The sequence below is a fragment of the Procambarus clarkii genome, chromosome 39 (assembly GCF_040958095.1).
Source record: "Procambarus clarkii isolate CNS0578487 chromosome 39, FALCON_Pclarkii_2.0, whole genome shotgun sequence".
Lineage (NCBI taxonomy): Eukaryota > Metazoa > Arthropoda > Malacostraca > Decapoda > Cambaridae > Procambarus > Procambarus clarkii.
The window spans coordinates 25,598,953-25,618,537 of NC_091188.1; the positions used below are offsets into that span (position 1 = coordinate 25,598,953).

The following is a 19,585-nucleotide window of genomic DNA, read 5'->3' on the forward strand; positions in this document are numbered from 1 at the left end:
GTATACTCCTAACCAAAACATAGACCTGATCATATTCTACAAAACCAAGAAGACTTCCGAACTCCTTATCAAAAACAGCTTGAAGCCGAAGGAGAACCCTCTACAGCAGTCAAGCGTTGTTTACATGTACACTTGCCCCAACGAAGGATGTAACCTTCAATCTAAGTACATAGGTATGACGTCGACCAAGCTGACGAGGTGTTTGAAATGTCATCTTCAATCCGGTGCCCCCAGAAATCACATGAGACAAGCCCATGACATCACCCTAACAAGAGAAATGTTGAACACAAATACCTGTATAATAGACAAAACCCAAGATGCAAGAAGATTACAAATTCTTGAAGCAATTCACATAAGAATAGAACAACCTACAATGAACACCCAAATCATGGAACTATTTACTCTACCCACCATGAGAGAAAGGACAAGACCAGACCATAACGATGGCAACACAGAAGACACTGTTCAACATAACAGGCCAATTACACCTGATTAATCTTTGTATATAAATATATATATATATATATATATATATATATATATATATATATATATATATATATATATATATATATATATATATATATATATATATATATATATATATATATATATATATATATGTCGTACCTAGTAGCCAGAACGCACTTCTCAGCCTTCTACTATTCAAGGCCCGATTTGCCTAATAAGCCAAGTTTTCATGAATTAATTGTTTTTCGACTACCTAACCTACCTAACCTAACCTAACCTAACTTTTTCGGCTACCTAACCTAACTTAACTTTTTCGGCTACCTAACCTAACCTAACCTATAGAGATAGGTTAGGTTAGGTTAGGTAGGGTTGGTTAGGTTCTGTCATATATCTACGTAAATTTTAAGTCCAATAAAAAAAAAATGACCTCATACATAATGAAATGGGTAGCTTTATCATTTCATAAGAAAAAAATTAGAGAAAATATAATAATTCAGAAAAACTTGGCTTATTAGGCAAATCGGGCCTTGCATATTAGGCTGAGAAGTGCGTTCTGGCTACTAGGTACGACATATATATATATATATATATATATATATATATATATATATATATATATATATATATATATATATATATATATATATATATATATATATATATATATATATGCGAACAAGCCTGAATGGTCCCCAGGACTATATGCGTCTGAAAACTCACACCCCAGAAGTGACTCGAACAAAGAATGGCTAAGCGTAGGGTAAAGCAAGACCTAGTCAACAACGTCTTCTCTAACGGTTTCGTTGAAGACATCATAAACAGAAAGGTAAAACGCCATGCAACTTCTGAAGAGTCAACCAACACAACACTTGTACCCCCAATTAGACTATTTTACAGGAACTTCTTTTCGACGGCTCATAAAATGGAGGAAAGGGTCCTGTAAGATATTGTTGATAGGAATGTCATCCCTACAGACAAAAATGAGATAATACAATTGATAATTTATTATAAAACAAAAAAACGGCCAATATACTCATGAAAAACTCTCCAGACACCAACGCTTTGAAGGAGACCAACGTCGTCTATGCCTTTAAATGCCCACTTGAGAACTGTAAGCCCCAAAGAACTCAGTATATAGGCAAGACAACGTCTCTTTCTAGGCGAATAACAATGCATAAGCAACAGGGAGCCATCAAGGAACACATAATCTCTTCTCACAACCAGACTATCACCAGAGAAATCTTAACAAACAACACAGAAATCATCGATAGGTAGGGCGATAGCAGGCGGCTTGACGTCAGCGAGGCACTACACATCAAAAAGTCATCACCAGCAATCAATAGCCAATTAATGCACAACTATATTCTACCTACTTCAAGACCCAGAACCAATATGGAAGCAGCAAGAGGAAGTATGGGCCAATAGGCCTTCTGCAGTTACTTCCATTCATATGTTCACTTATCCAATTTATACCCATTGTTTCGTGTTCTGTCTTGTGTTTGTCACCTCACCCAAAACTTTTGTACCATATCACCTCATCCAATAGAGTATAAGTACGAAACATTTGTGTGTAAATTAAGTCTTTGAAAATGTAATACGAATTACGAAACGCGTTCAGGCGTCAGACAAATTAAAAAATGAATTTCGGAGAATTATTATTTTTATTACCACCGACAGTGAAGAAAATCATAAGAAATATTGAGAAGATTCGTGTTAGAATTATTAATCTTACCTTTTCGGTCATATTCAACAATATAGATTAGCCTTCATGAATGTTCTGCATGAATGAAGTATTTAGTTATCATTAGATAATATTGACAGTGTGTCATCTTGACGCTACAATGGCGAGAAGTGAATGGCTTGGTGGCAATTCAGATTATTGAGAGGGTTTTATGTGAGAGTGTGGCCTCGGTACGATAGTTTGTACAACTCGGCAACACCCACCTGGCCAGAAATTATTCATAATTTTTTATTTTAAACTAGCTGTACCCGAGCACGCGTTGCTGAGCCACAGGAACTTTCCCCTGTCTCCAGTCCTCCCCACCATTACCCCCCTCCCCTTCCCCATCCCCTCGTCCTCCCAATCACTCCTTACTCCCCCATCCCCTCGTCCTCCCAGCCATTTCTCACTCCACCATCCCCTCGTCCTCCCAACCATTCCCTACTCCCCCATCCACCCCAACCTTTTCCCATCCACTCGTCCTCCCCACCATTCCCCCCTCCCCGTTCATTTGTCCTCCCCACCATCCCCCACTAAACCGTCCCCTCATTCTCTAACCATTCTCCACTCCACCGTCCCATTGTCCTCCCCACTATCTCCCACTCCCCCGTTGCCTTGTCTTCCCTACCATTCTCCCCTCCCCCGTCCCCTCATTTTCCCCACCATCCCACACGTCCCTGTCCCATTGTCTACCCCCCCCATTCTCCATTCCCCTGTCTCCTTGTCCGCTCCATCCCCAAATCCCCCGTCCCCTTGTCCTCTTCACCATTACCCCCTCCCCTGTATCATTGTCCTCCCCACCATCCCCCACTCCCGTTGCCTCCTCCTCCCCACCATTCCCGATTCCCTCGTCTGATGCATTCCCAAATGATCTGACGTTCCCTTAAAAAAATTGGGAACATCAAACGATCGGATGTTCCCATCACTGAAATATCAGAAAAACGGTTCAAAAAAGAAATGAAAAACAATGAAAAAATAAACTATACTCAGGAAATGAACGGTATGTTAAACAAAACAGGTCAATTCCAACTCAATGTCACACAAAATAATTGAAGCAAAAGAATATAAATCGAAATCTATGAAAATTCAATTTATCAGTGCAATCGGAAATATTGAAATGGAATTGTAACATATTTAATATAGCGTGTGTTGCTATTATGTGCAACTGTTTTTCAAGAAAAGCATGTTTTTACCTGTCACAGGTGTGGCATCTATATGGTAAGTATATAAAAACATGTGCAAATTCAAATTGAAACGTGTCAAAATTTCAAAGCAATCGGTACAGAGGTTTTGAAGATTTCCCCTCACATGAAAAACACAGGTTTTAAAAAAAAAACATGTTTTTTTCCCATTACAGACGTGACATCTATATAGGATGTATATGAAAAACACACTCGGATGCGAATGGAACGTTGTGTCAAAATTTCAAAGCATTCGGCGAAGAATTTTTGGAGATTAGCCATTTTGAACAAACGAACATTTCCATTTTTATTTATATAGATTATTATTATTTTAAATTGTATGATACTGGTACCCAGTGTTCGTGTTGCTGGAGTCCGGGCATCTCTGTACAGTACACTTTATAGTGATGTGTTATGATTAAGATGCGAAGTTTACCCATGAGGGATAAGTATTGCTTGCCGCTTGACTTTCATTGTACGTCTCGCTTCCTCTCTATGTGGAGTCAGGGATTCGTCGTAACGTGTGGCAATGTTACTTGTGATGGTGGATTATTTATTAAATGCTTAAGTTGCAGCGTGAGTGTTGTTCTCTCACCGTAGTGTAGGCTATCATCGTCTAGACCACAGTTCATTTATTGTATTTAAAGAAGTGTAATTTGTCTGAGGCTGTGCCTTGCCCACCTCTCGTGTGGAAGGATTTTTCTTGCTAATATTCATTAAAAACATAATGTGACCCCCAAGGTGTAACATCCATATAGTTTATATTGTACTACTCTGAGGTATGGGGGTACCCACAGACTGTAGTGTGGGGGTACCCACAGTCTGTGGTGTGGGGGTACCCACAGTCTGTGGTGTGGGGGTACCCACAGTCTGTAATGCTTATGGTGCTTCTCTCCTCATGCAGCGGCACAATTCAGTCTCCGAGATGACCCAAGGGGTGCCGCGGGGGCGGATGTGCCCAACACGTCTACTCAAGACCTCTACTCACCTACTGAGTTCAGTGGGGGCCTTATTGTGCCGCTGCGGGTGGGGGAGGGGCGCTCTTACTGTGGGTGAAGGTGGTGTGGGTATTATAACGGTACGCCCAGACTGCAAGAGGAAAATTAGAGTAATAGGAAGGCACTACAAAGGTCAACACCGCTGGATACTCCCGCTTTCATGCATAGCTCCGTGGCACCTACAACACTTACCTGTGCTGGCCGGCGCCTCAGGCCCCTGTGGGGAGAAATAAACCAAATTTAAAGCAAGAACTTGTCATGAGGGATATTTACCTCAACACAGCTACCCTAGAGGGATATTTTCCTCAACACAGCAACCCTAGAGGAATATTTACCTCAATATAGCTACCCTAGAGTGATATTTTCCTCAACACAGCTACCCTAGAGTGATATTAGCCTCAATACAGCTACCCTAGAGTGATATTTTCCTCAACACAGCTACCCTAGAGTGATATTTTCCTCAACACAGCTACCCTAGAGGAATATTTACCTCAATATATCAACCCTAGAGTGATATTTTCCTCAACACAGCTACCCTAGAGGAATATTTACCTCAACACAGCTACCCTAGAGGGATATTTTCCTCAACACAGTTACCCTAAAGGGATATTTGCCTTAACACAGCTACCCTAGAGAAATATTTGCCTCAACACAGTTACCCTAGAGGAATATTTACCTCAACACAGTTACCCAAGAGGAATATTTGCCTCAACACAGCTACCCTAGAGGAATATTTGCCTCAACACAGTTACCCAAGAGGAATATTTGCCTCAACACAGCTACCCTAGAGGGATATTTTCCTCAACACAGTTACCCTAAAGGGATATTTGCCTTAACACAGCTACCCTAGAGAAATATTTGCCTCAACACAGTTACCCTAGAGGAATATTTACCTCAACACAGTTACCCAAGAGGAATATTTGCCTCAACACAGCTACCCTAGAGGAATATTTGCCTCAACACAGCTACCCTAGAGGGATATTTACTTCAACACAGCTACCCTATAGGAATATTTACCTCAATACAGGTACCCTTGAGTGATATTTTCCTCAACATAGCTACCCTAGAGAGATATTTACCTCAATACAGCTGCCCTAGAAGAATATGTACCTCAATACAGCTACCCTAGAGTGATATTTACGTCAACACAGCTACCCTAGAGGGATATTTTCCTCAACACAGCTACCCTAGAGGAATATTTACCTCAATATAGCTACCCTAGAGTGATATTTACCTCAATATAGCTACCCTAGAGTGATATTTTCCTCAACACAGCTACCCTAGAGGAATATTTACCTCAATATAGCTACCCTAGAGTGATATTTACCTCAATATAGCTACCCTAGAGTGATATTTTCCTCAACACAGCTACCCTAGAGGAATATTTACCTCAACACAGCTACCCTAGAGGGATATTTACCTCAACACAGCTACCCTAGAGGGATATTTTCCTCAGCACAGTTACCCTAAAGGGATATTTGCCTTAACACAGCTACCCTAGAGAAATATTTGCCTCAACACAGTTACCCTAAATGGATATTTGCCTTAACACAGCTACCCTAGAGAAATATTTGCCTCAACACAGTTACCCTAGAGGAATATTTACCTCAACACAGTTACCCAAGAGGAATATTTGCCTCAACACAGCTACCCTAGAGGAATATTTGCCTCAACACAGCTACCCTAGTGTGATATTTACCTCAATACATCTACCCTAGAGTGATATTTTCCTCAACACAGCTACCCTAGAGAGATATTTACCTCAATAAAGCTACCCTAGAGTGATATTTTCCTCAACATAGCTACCCTAGAGGAATATTTACCTCAACACAGCTACCCTAGACGGGTTATAATCTGGACATAGTTATATAATTCTAAGAGAGCTGCCTTAGAGGGGTATTTACCTGGGCACACTGAGGGCAGCACTCACAAGGCTTGGTGACGGTGCCATAGAGGCAGCCTTGAGGAACGTCGCAGAAGACCAGCTCACATTCCGCCGGCCTGCAGTCCTCCTCGTCTGCATACCTGATGACGAGGGGGGGGGGCAAAGACAATTACCTCGAGAAAACACGTGGCCGGTATGATTATATAGCACATAGAAGGACAATCACTGAGGCGCAGTGGTGACACACTCGCACTGCGCCTTGCGAGCTATTTTGCTTCGGGTTCGAGCCCTGGACAAAAGGTTGACTGAGCACAAATCATTAACAGTAACACAAATGCGAACAAGTTTAAATGGTCCCCAGTCAATGGACTCTCTGTCCCCAACATAATCACCGAGTGTTAACATAAGAACATAAGAACAAAGGTAACTGCAGAAGGCCTATTGGCCCATACGAGGCAGCTCCTATTCTATAACCACCCAATCCCACTCATATACTTGTCCAACCCGTGCTTGAAACAATCGAGGGACCCCACCTCCACAATGTTACGCGGCAATTGGTTCCACAAATCAACAACCCTGTTACTGAACCAGTATTTACCCAAGTCTTTCCTAAATCTAAACTTATCCAATTTATATCCATTGTTTCGTGTTCTGTCCTGTGTTGATACTTTTAATACCAAGTAAATCTTTAATACTAGTAAATCGTCAGTTGTATCCTCTGATTTTTGTCTGTAGGGATAACGTTTCTATTAACAATATCTTTCAGGACCCTTTCCTCTGTTTTATGAGCTGTGGAAAAGAAGTTCCTGTAAAATAGTCTAATAGGGGGTATAGGTGTTGTGTTAGTTGTCTCTTCGGAGGTTGCATGGCTTTTCATATTTGTTGTCGGGAGTTGTGTTATGGGTCTGACTAACCATTACAAATTCGTTGCTCTGACAACACACAATTCCTCTGTTCAAATCCCCAATCAAGCTAAACATTAACTCATTCAGCACGTTCTCTGGTGCTACATGTACAAGTACTAATCAAGTTTTGAAGCTCTCGCTAGATGGATGTAATAGAACCATGAATATTACCCAGTAATAATGTCTTTGATCTTCCCAAAGATGCCATGCAAGTAAAGAGACTCTATATACAGAACTTTCTTCCCATACTTTATGCAAAAGCCGAAAAGAGAAGTTCCAACTTCCCTTCCCCAGTACACGATCTGGTGCTACTAACTCCCCCAGTACCCGATCTGTTGCTACTAACTCCCCCAGTACCCCATTTTGTACCACTAACTCCCCCAGTACTCCATCTGGTGTTACTAACTCCCCCAGTACTCCATCTTGTACCACTAACTCCCCCAGTACTCCATCTTGTACTACTAACTCCCCCAGTACCCCATTTTGTACCACTAACTCCCTCAGTACCCCATCTTGTACCACTAACTCCCCCAGTACTCCATCTTGTACTACTAACTCCCCCAGTACCCCATCTTGTACCACTAACTCCCCCAGTACCCCATCTTGTACTACTAACTCCCCCAGTACCCCATCTTGTACCACTAACGCCCCCAGTACCCCATCTTGTACCACTAACTCCCCCAGTACCCTATCTTGTACTACTAACTCCCCCAGTACAACCATCTTGTACCACTAACGCCCCCAGTACCCCATCTTGTACCACTAACTCCTCCAGTACCCCATCTTGTGTTACTAACTCCTCTAGAACCCCATCTTTTGTTACTAACTCCCTTAGTACCCCATCTTGTGTTACTAATTCCCCCAGTACCCCATCCTGTGTTACTAACTCACCCAGTACCCCATCTTGTGCTTCTTACTCCTCTAGTACCCCATCTTGTGCTTCTTACTCCTCTAGTACCCCATCTTGTGTTACTAACTCACCCAGTACCCCATCTTGTGTTACTAACTCCCTTAGTACCCCATCTTGTGTTACTAACTCCCTTAGTACCCCATCTTGTGTTACTAACTCTCCCAGTACCCCATCTTGTGCTTCTTACTCCTCTAGTACCCCTTCTTGTGTTACTAACTCACCCAGTACCCCATCTTGTGCTTCTAACTCCCTCAGTACTCCATCTTCTGCTATTAACTCACCAAGTATCTGTCAGTGTACATATTTCTTTTTAAGAGTTCTTCAGCTTATATCTTAACATTCACTGCAAACTTTGTGTCAATTTCAAGACTCGCCCGAAGTGCTAAGGATGTTAATGGCTTGGCAGGATTGTATCATTTAATCAGCATATTATGTATTATAACAGCGCATTGTATCTTCTTGTACACATATAAATAAACAGATAAATTCAATATATATATCGTTTCGACATCTTATATGTCGTTATCATGTCCCACATATTCCTCCTCCTCCTTCTTCTCTCTGAGTCATCGAGTCTCGAACCCTTTACGCCGTTCACATATAGCGTGGGAGTATATATACCCATCACCTCGGATTTAAATTTAATTTGACACCCCCAGTCTTCTGTTTACCACTCTAGACGGGGCGTGCCCTCTACAGCCTGACCAAGGGTACTGGCGCTCAGCCTCGGAAGTACACCAACACTTGCAATATTCAGGAACAGCCTCAAGAAGTGCACGATATAACAGATATCTAAATGCAACAGAGTCATCTATGGATCTGAAACACCCCTTTTATAATTGTAATGTTACACACAGGAACACTCACGTCATGTTACACCCAGGAACACTCACGTCATGTTACACCCAGGAACACTCACGTCATGTTACATACAGGAACACTCACGTCATGTTACATACAGGAACACGCACGTCATGTTACATACAGGAACACTCACGTCATGTTACACACAGGAACACTCACGTTATGTTACACCAACGAACACTCACGTCATATTACTTCCACGAATACTCACGTCATGTTACACCCAGGAACACTCACGTCATGTTACATACAGGAACACTCACGTCATATTACATCCAGGAACACTCACGTCATGTTACATACAGGAACACTCATGTCATGTTACATACAGGAACACGCACGTCATGTTACATACAGGAACACTCACGTCATGTTACACACAGGAACACTCACGTTATGTTACACCAACGAACACTCACGTCATATTACTTCCAGGAATACTCACGTCATGTTACACCCAGGAACACTCACGTCATGTTACATACAGGAACACTCACGTCATGTTACATACAGGAACACTCACGTCATGTTACATACAGGAACACTCACGTCATGTTACATACAGGAACACTCACGTTATGTTACATACAGGAACACTCACGTCATGTTACATACAGGAACACTCACGTCATGTTACATACAGGAACACTCACGTCATGTTACATACAAGAACACTCACGTCATGTTACATACAGGAACACTCACGTCATGTTACACCCAGGAACACTCACGTCATGTTACATACAGGAACACTCACGTCATGTAACATACAGAAACATATGTTGTAAAACACCCAGGAACACTCACGTGGCAGCCACCAGCACCAGTAGCAGCAGTAGCATTAGCCTTACACCAAACATGGCTGGAAATCGATTCTCTGATTCTGAAATTATAAACATTAATAATTTTTGGGGGATGGAGAAGAGTGGCGCCTCTGGGCACTGAAGGTACACCAGCGGAGTGCAGTTATCAACTCTTTGACATAATTCTTTTTTTTTTTGTTATTTGAACATAGTTCATTTTAGTGTAATCGGAAGTCAGGGATATTTTAAAGCATTTTATACTGATATGTTTACATTCCCAGATTGTCATTCAAAGGTTTTAATATTTGTATAAGATTATCTACGTTACTTTGAATGAAGGAACAGGCGGTCAGGGAAGGGGGACACCATCAGTAATTGCCGGAATCTATGAAAGCCTCAGCCCCCACGAATAACTCCACCGCCACCACCACAAGCTCCAACGCCTTTGCACCCGACAGTCACCTCGAAGACTTCCCTGCCCGGTCCGGCTCACTGGGGCCCACCACTCCAGCCTCAACCAACACTAACGCGCCCTGCCGTCTCTCTAAACGGCGACGTCATCCCTGCCCTAATACGCCTTGCAGAACGGATCGCCGGGACCGATAACCACCTGTTTGTGAGAACCCTCAACACCCTGTATGCCGCGAATGGCTTAACCGGGATTTATCGATCCTGTTGCAGAGCTGGCTGCCCCAACATCAACACCAACAGCTGCTCCTGCACCACTCACAGTTCTGATGGAAGTCGCGGAGGTGTCTTGCGCACCAGCAGTCAGTTTGCAATCTACAGCGCCTAAAATCAACGGTTCTTGCGGACGTCGACGTACGATCTGTCCCCTCCAACGAAACCACCCGTACTCCAGCTGCACAGGCAACCTCTGGTCCGCGGCCCCTGAGACCCACACCTGCACCGTCAACGCTCGCTGTACCGGACGCAGACGACCCGTCCGACTCCTCTGACGAAGACATCTCTGTAGGATCACCAACTCATCCGCAACATTTTTACCCCTACAGCCCAGATGACTTCTTACTCCAGGCCTCTCCTGCAAGCGTGACCGACAGTTTCGCCGTGTCTACACGCATTAAGACGACCAAGAAGAAGCTCAACAAGACGAGGTCCTAGAAAGGATGAGCCACATCTGACGACGTAACTCAACCTCACCCAGCTGCTTGAGAGTCTAGCCCCTGTGCAACGCTCACGGATGCAAGTGGACAACAAGAACGCCCTACAGTATCACTGCCAAGTACAAACCCGCGGTGATCGGACCACCGAGGACGGCGTTCAATTCCCGACCGTTCAAGTAGTTGGACACCATTCCTTTTCCCGGTCCCATCCCAACTTCTTATCCTGATTCCTTCCAAGTGCTATTTAGTCGTAATGCCTTGGCGCTTTCCCTCTAATAATTCCCTTCCCCCCTGCCTTCCCCTCCAACTTGTATCCTGTTCCCTGCTCCAGTTGTCTGCACCCTCGCCTCGGTCTCCCGTCCCTTGCTGACCTGCCCTCTGATCTGGGAGTCAATTTGATTGGCGCGTATCGTATGCATGACGGCAACACTCGCTTCATACTCACTCTTCCACCCCACATACTCACTCTTCCGCCCCACATACTCACTCTTCCACCCCACATACTCACTCTTACACCCCACATACTCACTCTTCCACCCCACATACTCACTCTTCCACCCAACATACTCACTCTTCTACCCCTCGGCTTCCACCACGTGGAGCAGGTGGCTGAGCGGACAGAACACTTGACGCGTGATCCTGTGGTCCCGGGTTCGATCCCAGTCGCCAGCGGGAAACGATGGGCAGAGTTTCTTTCATCCTATGCCCCAGTTACCTAGCAGTAAATAGGTACCTGGGAGATAGTCAGCTGTCACGGGCTGCTTCCTGGTGTGTGTGTGTGTGTGTGTGTGTGTACTCACCTATTTGTGCTTGCAGGATCGAGCATTGACTCTTGGATCCCGCCTTTCCAGCAATCGGTTGTTTACAGCAATGACTCCTGTCCCATTTCCCTATCATACCTAAGTTTAAAAGTATGAATAGTATTTGCTTCCACAACCTGTTCCCCAAGTGCATTCCATTTTTCCACTACTCTCACGCTAAAAGAAAACTTCCTAACTTGTGTGTGTGTGTGTGTGTGTGTGTGTGTGTGTGTGTGTGTGTGTGTGTGTGTGTGTGTGTGTGTGTGTGTGTGTGTGTGTGTGTGTTAGTGTGGGGGATAAAATAGTAGTAAATTTGATTATTCTTATTTCTTAAATGAATACAAATGAATCCATGAAATAATTTAGTTACGTTTATTATTTATTTATGTAAGACCTTTTTATTAGTACTTTATTTTAGATTAATAATTTAAGCTTAAATATATTATATACAATATCATGTATTCCACTGTGACAAGCTATAAACATGAACTACTTAAGTAATTTATAGCAGTATTTTGTTTTAGTCAAGACTAGTGAATTACCTTAGCCAGAAGCAGACAAGCGACGCCCCGGGCTCCTGGTCCACAACTGCCGCCACAACCATACACAATTATAGTCGCACTTCACTATCACACCAACAGCCACTTTCAAATATTTATCGCTTTTCACTCGAGTGCCAATACAGAAATTTTCTCATAATGCTTCCTATTCGTATACGTATGAAAAAAATCGCAAAAACACACACGTACAAAATATTTGCGATAATAAATTTACGATAATATAGATACATATTAAGCTATTTGTTAAATGCCTAGACATTATTTAATGTTAGTAAATGAGGCGTGGTATTTATGAGACAAACACCTGGAGAGCCATAAATGGTATTGACCAGTGGCCGGATGTGCCCGCTCTCTCGGCATGATAGCCAGCGGCCGCCCGCTCCCGCCACCTCCCCTACTACACCAAACCTCTTTCAAGTAGTCGTTTTTCGCATACACGATTGTAAACCTTCCACCGCCGCCCTCTAGATAGGTGTCGGCTGAATGATTGCTAAATTAAACTATAGCATATGAAACGCTCAATTCAGATGTAATTTCCTCAGCTTAGAGACCATTATAAGGAAGATTTTTCACTAAAGTTTAGTGTCTACAAAAAACATACGACTAATTTATCTTATCTTCATTATTTCTCAGGGCATAGATACAATGTGAAAAAAAATTATTTTTTTATTCAATGTATCTAAGAGCTCTTCAGGTTGTGAGTCCAGAATTCTTAGATGAAGAGTTTAAGAATATTGATTCTATTGGCCTCAAGCTTTGTTAAACAATGAGTTTTTTGGAAGTTTGCCGTAGCAAAGCATGTCGAACATATTATAATAATATATGCAGTGAAAAAATTCGCCCAAAGAATGTGTTATGTTTACCATATTTCTCTGGATTTGAGAATATTGTCAAGGCCTTGAAACTTTTTGATATACATGTATTGTTTAGCTACGAAAATACTGTTGGTAAGCTATTAGTTAGGAACAGCCCTCGTAGTGATAACTGTCATTTATAAAGTACCTTGAAAAGACTGTAATAGGTTCTATGTTGGGCAAACATCTAAAGATTTGAAATGTTGAATTTGGCAACATAAATACGTTGTAAGACATGGCCAATTGTCTAATGCTTTGTTTGTTCATTTGACAGAAAATGCTCACCAAATTGATTGGGAGATGGCTTCTTCAATGACGAATTGTAAATGCACTTATAACAGGAACATAATTGAATTTGCTTTAACTCAGATTACAAAAGATTGTAATTGGAAAATTACCAGCGGTTTATATAATTTAGTTCCATTTTTGATAGATCAATTAAAGGGCCATTAGAGTAGGATCATTGATGCGCATTTGTCTCACTAATTCATTGTAAATATTTACTATTTTATGCTATTATTATCCATGTGTGGGCCTATTGGTGGGTATAAATAGGAGTTGCCTCGTATGGGCCAATAGGCCTTTCGCAGTTCTTAGGCAGCTCTTATTTGTATCCACCTAATTCCCATTCATTTTTCACTGTACCTCACCTCACTTCACCTCTCTCTCCTGCCTATATATAAGTCATATATATATATATATATATATATATATATATATATATATATATATATATATATATATATATATATATATATATATAACTGAAAACTCACACCCCAGAAGTGACTCGAACCCATACTCCCAGGAGCCACGCAACTGGTATGTACAAGACGCCTTAATCCACTTGACCATCACGACCGGACAAAATGAGGTGATAGCCGAGGCTATTTGAACCACCCCACCGCCGGCACTCGGATAGTAATCTTGGGCATAGCATTTTACCAAATCACCTCATTCTTTGGGGCACACGTGAGGAACACAAATGCGAACAAGCCTGAATGGTCCCCAGGACAATATGCAACTGAAAACTCACACCCCAGAAGTGACTCGAACCCATACTCCCAGGAGCCACGCAACTGGTATGTACAAGACGCCTTAATCCACTTGACCATCACGACCGGACAAAATGAGGTGATAGCCGAGGCTATTTGAACCACCCCACCGCCGGCACTCGGATAGTAATCTTGGGCATAGCATTTTACCAAATCACCTCATTCTTTGGGGCACACGTGAGGAACACAAATGCGAACAAGCCTGAATGGTCCCCAGGACAATATGCAACTGAAAACTCACACCCCAGAAGTGACTCGAACCCATACTCCCAGGAGCCACGCAACTGGTATGTACAAGACGCCTTAATCCACTTGACCATCACGACCGGACAAAATGAGGTGATAGCCGAGGCTATTTGAACCACCCCACCGCCGGCACTCGGATAGTAATCTTGGGCATAGCATTTTACCAAATCACCTCATTCTTTGGGGCACACGTGAGGAACACAAATGCGAACAAGCCTGAATGGTCCCCAGGACAATATGCAACTGAAAACTCACACCCCAGAAGTGACTCGAACCCATACTCCCAGGAGCCACGCAACTGGTATGTACAAGACGCCTTAATCCACTTGACCATCACGACCGGACAAAATGAGGTGATAGCCGAGGCTATTTGAACCACCCCACCGCCGGCACTCGGATAGTAATCTTGGGCATAGCATTTTACCAAATCACCTCATTCTTTGGGGCACACGTGAGGAACACAAATGCGAACAAGCCTGAATGGTCCCCAGGACAATATGCAACTGAAAACTCACACCCCAGAAGTGACTCGAACCCATACTCCCAGGAGCCACGCAACTGGTATGTACAAGACGCCTTAATCCACTTGACCATCACGACCGGACAAAATGAGGTGATAGCCGAGGCTATTTGAACCACCCCACCGCCGGCACTCGGATAGTAATCTTGGGCATAGCATTTTACCAAATCACCTCATTCTTTGGGGCACACGTGAGGAACACAAATGCGAACAAGCCTGAATGGTCCCCAGGACAATATGCAACTGAAAACTCACACCCCAGAAGTGACTCGAACCCATACTCCCAGGAGCCACGCAACTGGTATGTACAAGACGCCTTAATCCACTTGACCATCACGACCGGACAAAATGAGGTGATAGCCGAGGCTATTTGAACCACCCCACCGCCGGCACTCGGATAGTAATCTTGGGCATAGCATTTTACCAAATCACCTCATTCTTTGGGGCACACGTGAGGAACACAAATGCGAACAAGCCTGAATGGTCCCCAGGACAATATGCAACTGAAAACTCACACCCCAGAAGTGACTCGAACCCATACTCCCAGGAGCCACGCAACTGGTATGTACAAGACGCCTTAATCCACTTGACCATCACGACCGGACAAAATGAGGTGATAGCCGAGGCTATTTGAACCACCCCACCGCCGGCACTCGGATAGTAATCTTGGGCATAGCATTTTACCAAATCACCTCATTCTTTGGGGCACACGTGAGGAACACAAATGCGAACAAGCCTGAATGGTCCCCAGGACAATATGCAACTGAAAACTCACACCCCAGAAGTGACTCGAACCCATACTCCCAGGAGCCACGCAACTGGTATGTACAAGACGCCTTAATCCACTTGACCATCACGACCGGACAAAATGAGGTGATAGCCGAGGCTATTTGAACCACCCCACCGCCGGCACTCGGATAGTAATCTTGGGCATAGCATTTTACCAAATCACCTCATTCTTTGGGGCACACGTGAGGAACACAAATGCGAACAAGCCTGAATGGTCCCCAGGACAATATGCAACTGAAAACTCACACCCCAGAAGTGACTCGAACCCATACTCCCAGGAGCCACGCAACTGGTATGTACAAGACGCCTTAATCCACTTGACCATCACGACCGGACAAAATGAGGTGATAGCCGAGGCTATTTGAACCACCCCACCGCCGGCACTCGGATAGTAATCTTGGGCATAGCATTTTACCAAATCACCTCATTCTTTGGGGCACACGTGAGGAACACAAATGCGAACAAGCCTGAATGGTCCCCAGGACAATATGCAACTGAAAACTCACACCCCAGAAGTGACTCGAACCCATACTCCCAGGAGCCACGCAACTGGTATGTACAAGACGCCTTAATCCACTTGACCATCACGACCGGACAAAATGAGGTGATAGCCGAGGCTATTTGAACCACCCCACCGCCGGCACTCGGATAGTAATCTTGGGCATAGCATTTTACCAAATCACCTCATTCTTTGGGGCACACGTGAGGAACACAAATGCGAACAAGCCTGAATGGTCCCCAGGACAATATGCAACTGAAAACTCACACCCCAGAAGTGACTCGAACCCATACTCCCAGGAGCCACGCAACTGGTAAGTACAAGACGCCTTAATCCACTTGACCATCACGACCGGACAAAATGAGGTGATAGCCGAGGCTATTTGAACCACCCCACCGCCGGCACTCGGATAGTAATCTTGGGCATAGCATTTTACCAAATCACCTCATTCTTTGGGGCACACGTGAGGAACACAAATGCGAACAAGCCTGAATGGTCCCCAGGACAATATGCAACTGAAAACTCACACCCCAGAAGTGACTCGAACCCATACTCCCAGGAGCCACGCAACTGGTATGTACAAGACGCCTTAATCCACTTGACCATCACGACCGGACAAAATGAGGTGATAGCCGAGGCTATTTGAACCACCCCACCGCCGGCACTCGGATAGTAATCTTGGGCATAGCATTTTACCAAATCACCTCATTCTTTGGGGCACACGTGAGGAACACAAATGCGAACAAGCCTGAATGGTCCCCAGGACAATATGCAACTGAAAACTCAACCAGTTGCGTGGCTCCTGGGAGTATGGGTTCGAGTCACTTCTGGGGTGTGAGTTTTCAGTTGCATATTGTCCTGGGGACCATTCAGGCTTGTTCGCATTTGTGTTCCTCACGTGTGCCCCAAAGAATGAGGTGATTTGGTAAAATGCTATGCCCAAGATTACTATCCGAGTGCCGGCGGTGGGGTGGTTCAAATAGCCTCGGCTATCACCTCATTTTGTCCGGTCGTGATGGTCAAGTGGATTAAGGCGTCTTGTACATACCAGTTGCGTGGCTCCTGGGAGTATGGGTTCGAGTCACTTCTGGGGTGTGAGTTTTCAGTTGCATATTGTCCTGGGGACCATTCAGGCTTGTTCGCATTTGTGTTCCTCACGTGTGCCCCAAAGAATGAGGTGATTTGGTAAAATGCTATGCCCAAGATTACTATCCGAGTGCCGGCGGTGGGGTGGTTCAAATAGCCTCGGCTATCACCTCATTTTGTCCGGTCGTGATGGTCAAGTGGATTAAGGCGTCTTGTACATACCAGTTGCGTGGCTCCTGGGAGTATGGGTTCGAGTCACTTCTGGGGTGTGAGTTTTCAGTTGCATATTGTCCTGGGGACCATTCAGGCTTGTTCGCATTTGTGTTCCTCACGTGTGCCCCAAAGAATGAGGTGATTTGGTAAAATGCTATGCCCAAGATTACTATCCGAGTGCCGGCGGTGGGGTGGTTCAAATAGCCTCGGCTATCACCTCATTTTGTCCGGTCGTGATGGTCAAGTGGATTAAGGCGTCTTGTACATACCAGTTGCGTGGCTCCTGGGAGTATGGGTTCGAGTCACTTCTGGGGTGTGAGTTTTCAGTTGCATATTGTCCTGGGGACCATTCAGGCTTGTTCGCATTTGTGTTCCTCACGTGTGCCCCAAAGAATGAGGTGATTTGGTAAAATGCTATGCCCAAGATTACTATCCGAGTGCCGGCGGTGGGGTGGTTCAAATAGCCTCGGCTATCACCTCATTTTGTCCGGTCGTGATGGTCAAGTGGATTAAGGCGTCTTGTACATACCAGTTGCGTGGCTCCTGGGAGTATGGGTTCGAGTCACTTCTGGGGTGTGAGTTTTCAGTTGCATATTGTCCTGGGGACCATTCAGGCTTGTTCGCATTTGTGTTCCTCACGTGTGCCCCAAAGAATGAGGTGATTTGGTAAAATGCTATGCCCAAGATTACTATCCGAGTGCCGGCGGTGGGGTGGTTCAAATAGCCTCGGCTATCACCTCATTTTGTCCGGTCGTGATGGTCAAGTGGATTAAGGCGTCTTGTACATACCAGTTGCGTGGCTCCTGGGAGTATGGGTTCGAGTCACTTCTGGGGTGTGAGTTTTCAGTTGCATATTGTCCTGGGGACCATTCAGGCTTGTTCGCATTTGTGTTCCTCACGTGTGCCCCAAAGAATGAGGTGATTTGGTAAAATGCTATGCCCAAGATTACTATCCGAGTGCCGGCGGTGGGGTGGTTCAAATAGCCTCGGCTATCACCTCATTTTGTCCGGTCGTGATGGTCAAGTGGATTAAGGCGTCTTGTACATACCAGTTGCGTGGCTCCTGGGAGTATGGGTTCGAGTCACTTCTGGGGTGTGAGTTTTCAGTTGCATATTGTCCTGGGGACCATTCAGGCTTGTTCGCATTTGTGTTCCTCACGTGTGCCCCAAAGAATGAGGTGATTTGGTAAAATGCTATGCCCAAGATTACTATCCGAGTGCCGGCGGTGGGGTGGTTCAAATAGCCTCGGCTATCACCTCATTTTGTCCGGTCGTGATGGTCAAGTGGATTAAGGCGTCTTGTACATACCAGTTGCGTGGCTCCTGGGAGTATGGGTTCGAGTCACTTCTGGGGTGTGAGTTTTCAGTTGCATATTGTCCTGGGGACCATTCAGGCTTGTTCGCATTTGTGTTCCTCACGTGTGCCCCAAAGAATGAGGTGATTTGGTAAAATGCTATGCCCAAGATTACTATCCGAGTGCCGGCGGTGGGGTGGTTCAAATAGCCTCGGCTATCACCTCATTTTGTCCGGTCGTGATGGTCAAGTGGATTAAGGCGTCTTGTACATACCAGTTGCGTGGCTCCTGGGAGTATGGGTTCGAGTCACTTCTGGGGTGTGAGTTTTCAGTTGCATATTGTCCTGGGGACCATTCAGGCTTGTTCGCATTTGTGTTCCTCACGTGTGCCCCAAAGAATGAGGTGATTTGGTAAAATGCTATGCCCAAGATTACTATCCGAGTGCCGGCGGTGGGGTGGTTCAAATAGCCTCGGCTATCACCTCATTTTGTCCGGTCGTGATGGTCAAGTGGATTAAGGCGTCTTGTACATACCAGTTGCGTGGCTCCTGGGAGTATGGGTTCGAGTCACTTCTGGGGTGTGAGTTTTCAGTTGCATATTGTCCTGGGGACCATTCAGGCTTGTTCGCATTTGTGTTCCTCACGTGTGCCCCAAAGAATGAGGTGATTTGGTAAAATGCTATGCCCAAGATTACTATCCGAGTGCCGGCGGTGGGGTGGTTCAAATAGCCTCGGCTATCACCTCATTTTGTCCGGTCGTGATGGTCAAGTGGATTAAGGCGTCTTGTACATACCAGTTGCGTGGCT

At 44.6% G+C, this 19,585-nt stretch overlaps 1 protein-coding gene across 3 annotated transcripts in view; it reads right to left on the minus strand.

Annotated features, from left to right (window-relative positions):
* Positions 1 to 12,305, minus strand: part of LOC123760274 (uncharacterized) — an 18,390-nt gene extending 6,085 nt beyond the window's left edge. Inside the window, exons 1-4 of one of the 3 annotated variants that reach the window (XM_045745792.2) lie at positions 12,204 to 12,305; positions 9,742 to 9,817; positions 6,275 to 6,395; positions 4,563 to 4,587 (exon numbers count right to left, since the gene is read on the minus strand). In XM_045745792.2, coding sequence (XP_045601748.1) covers positions 4,563 to 4,587; positions 6,275 to 6,395; positions 9,742 to 9,794 — 199 coding nt within the window. In that variant the 5' untranslated portion in view covers positions 9,795 to 9,817; positions 12,204 to 12,305. The other 2 variants (XM_045745793.2, XM_069338393.1) reach the window with 2 other exon arrangements.
* Between the last annotated feature and the right edge of the window lie 7,280 nt (positions 12,306 to 19,585).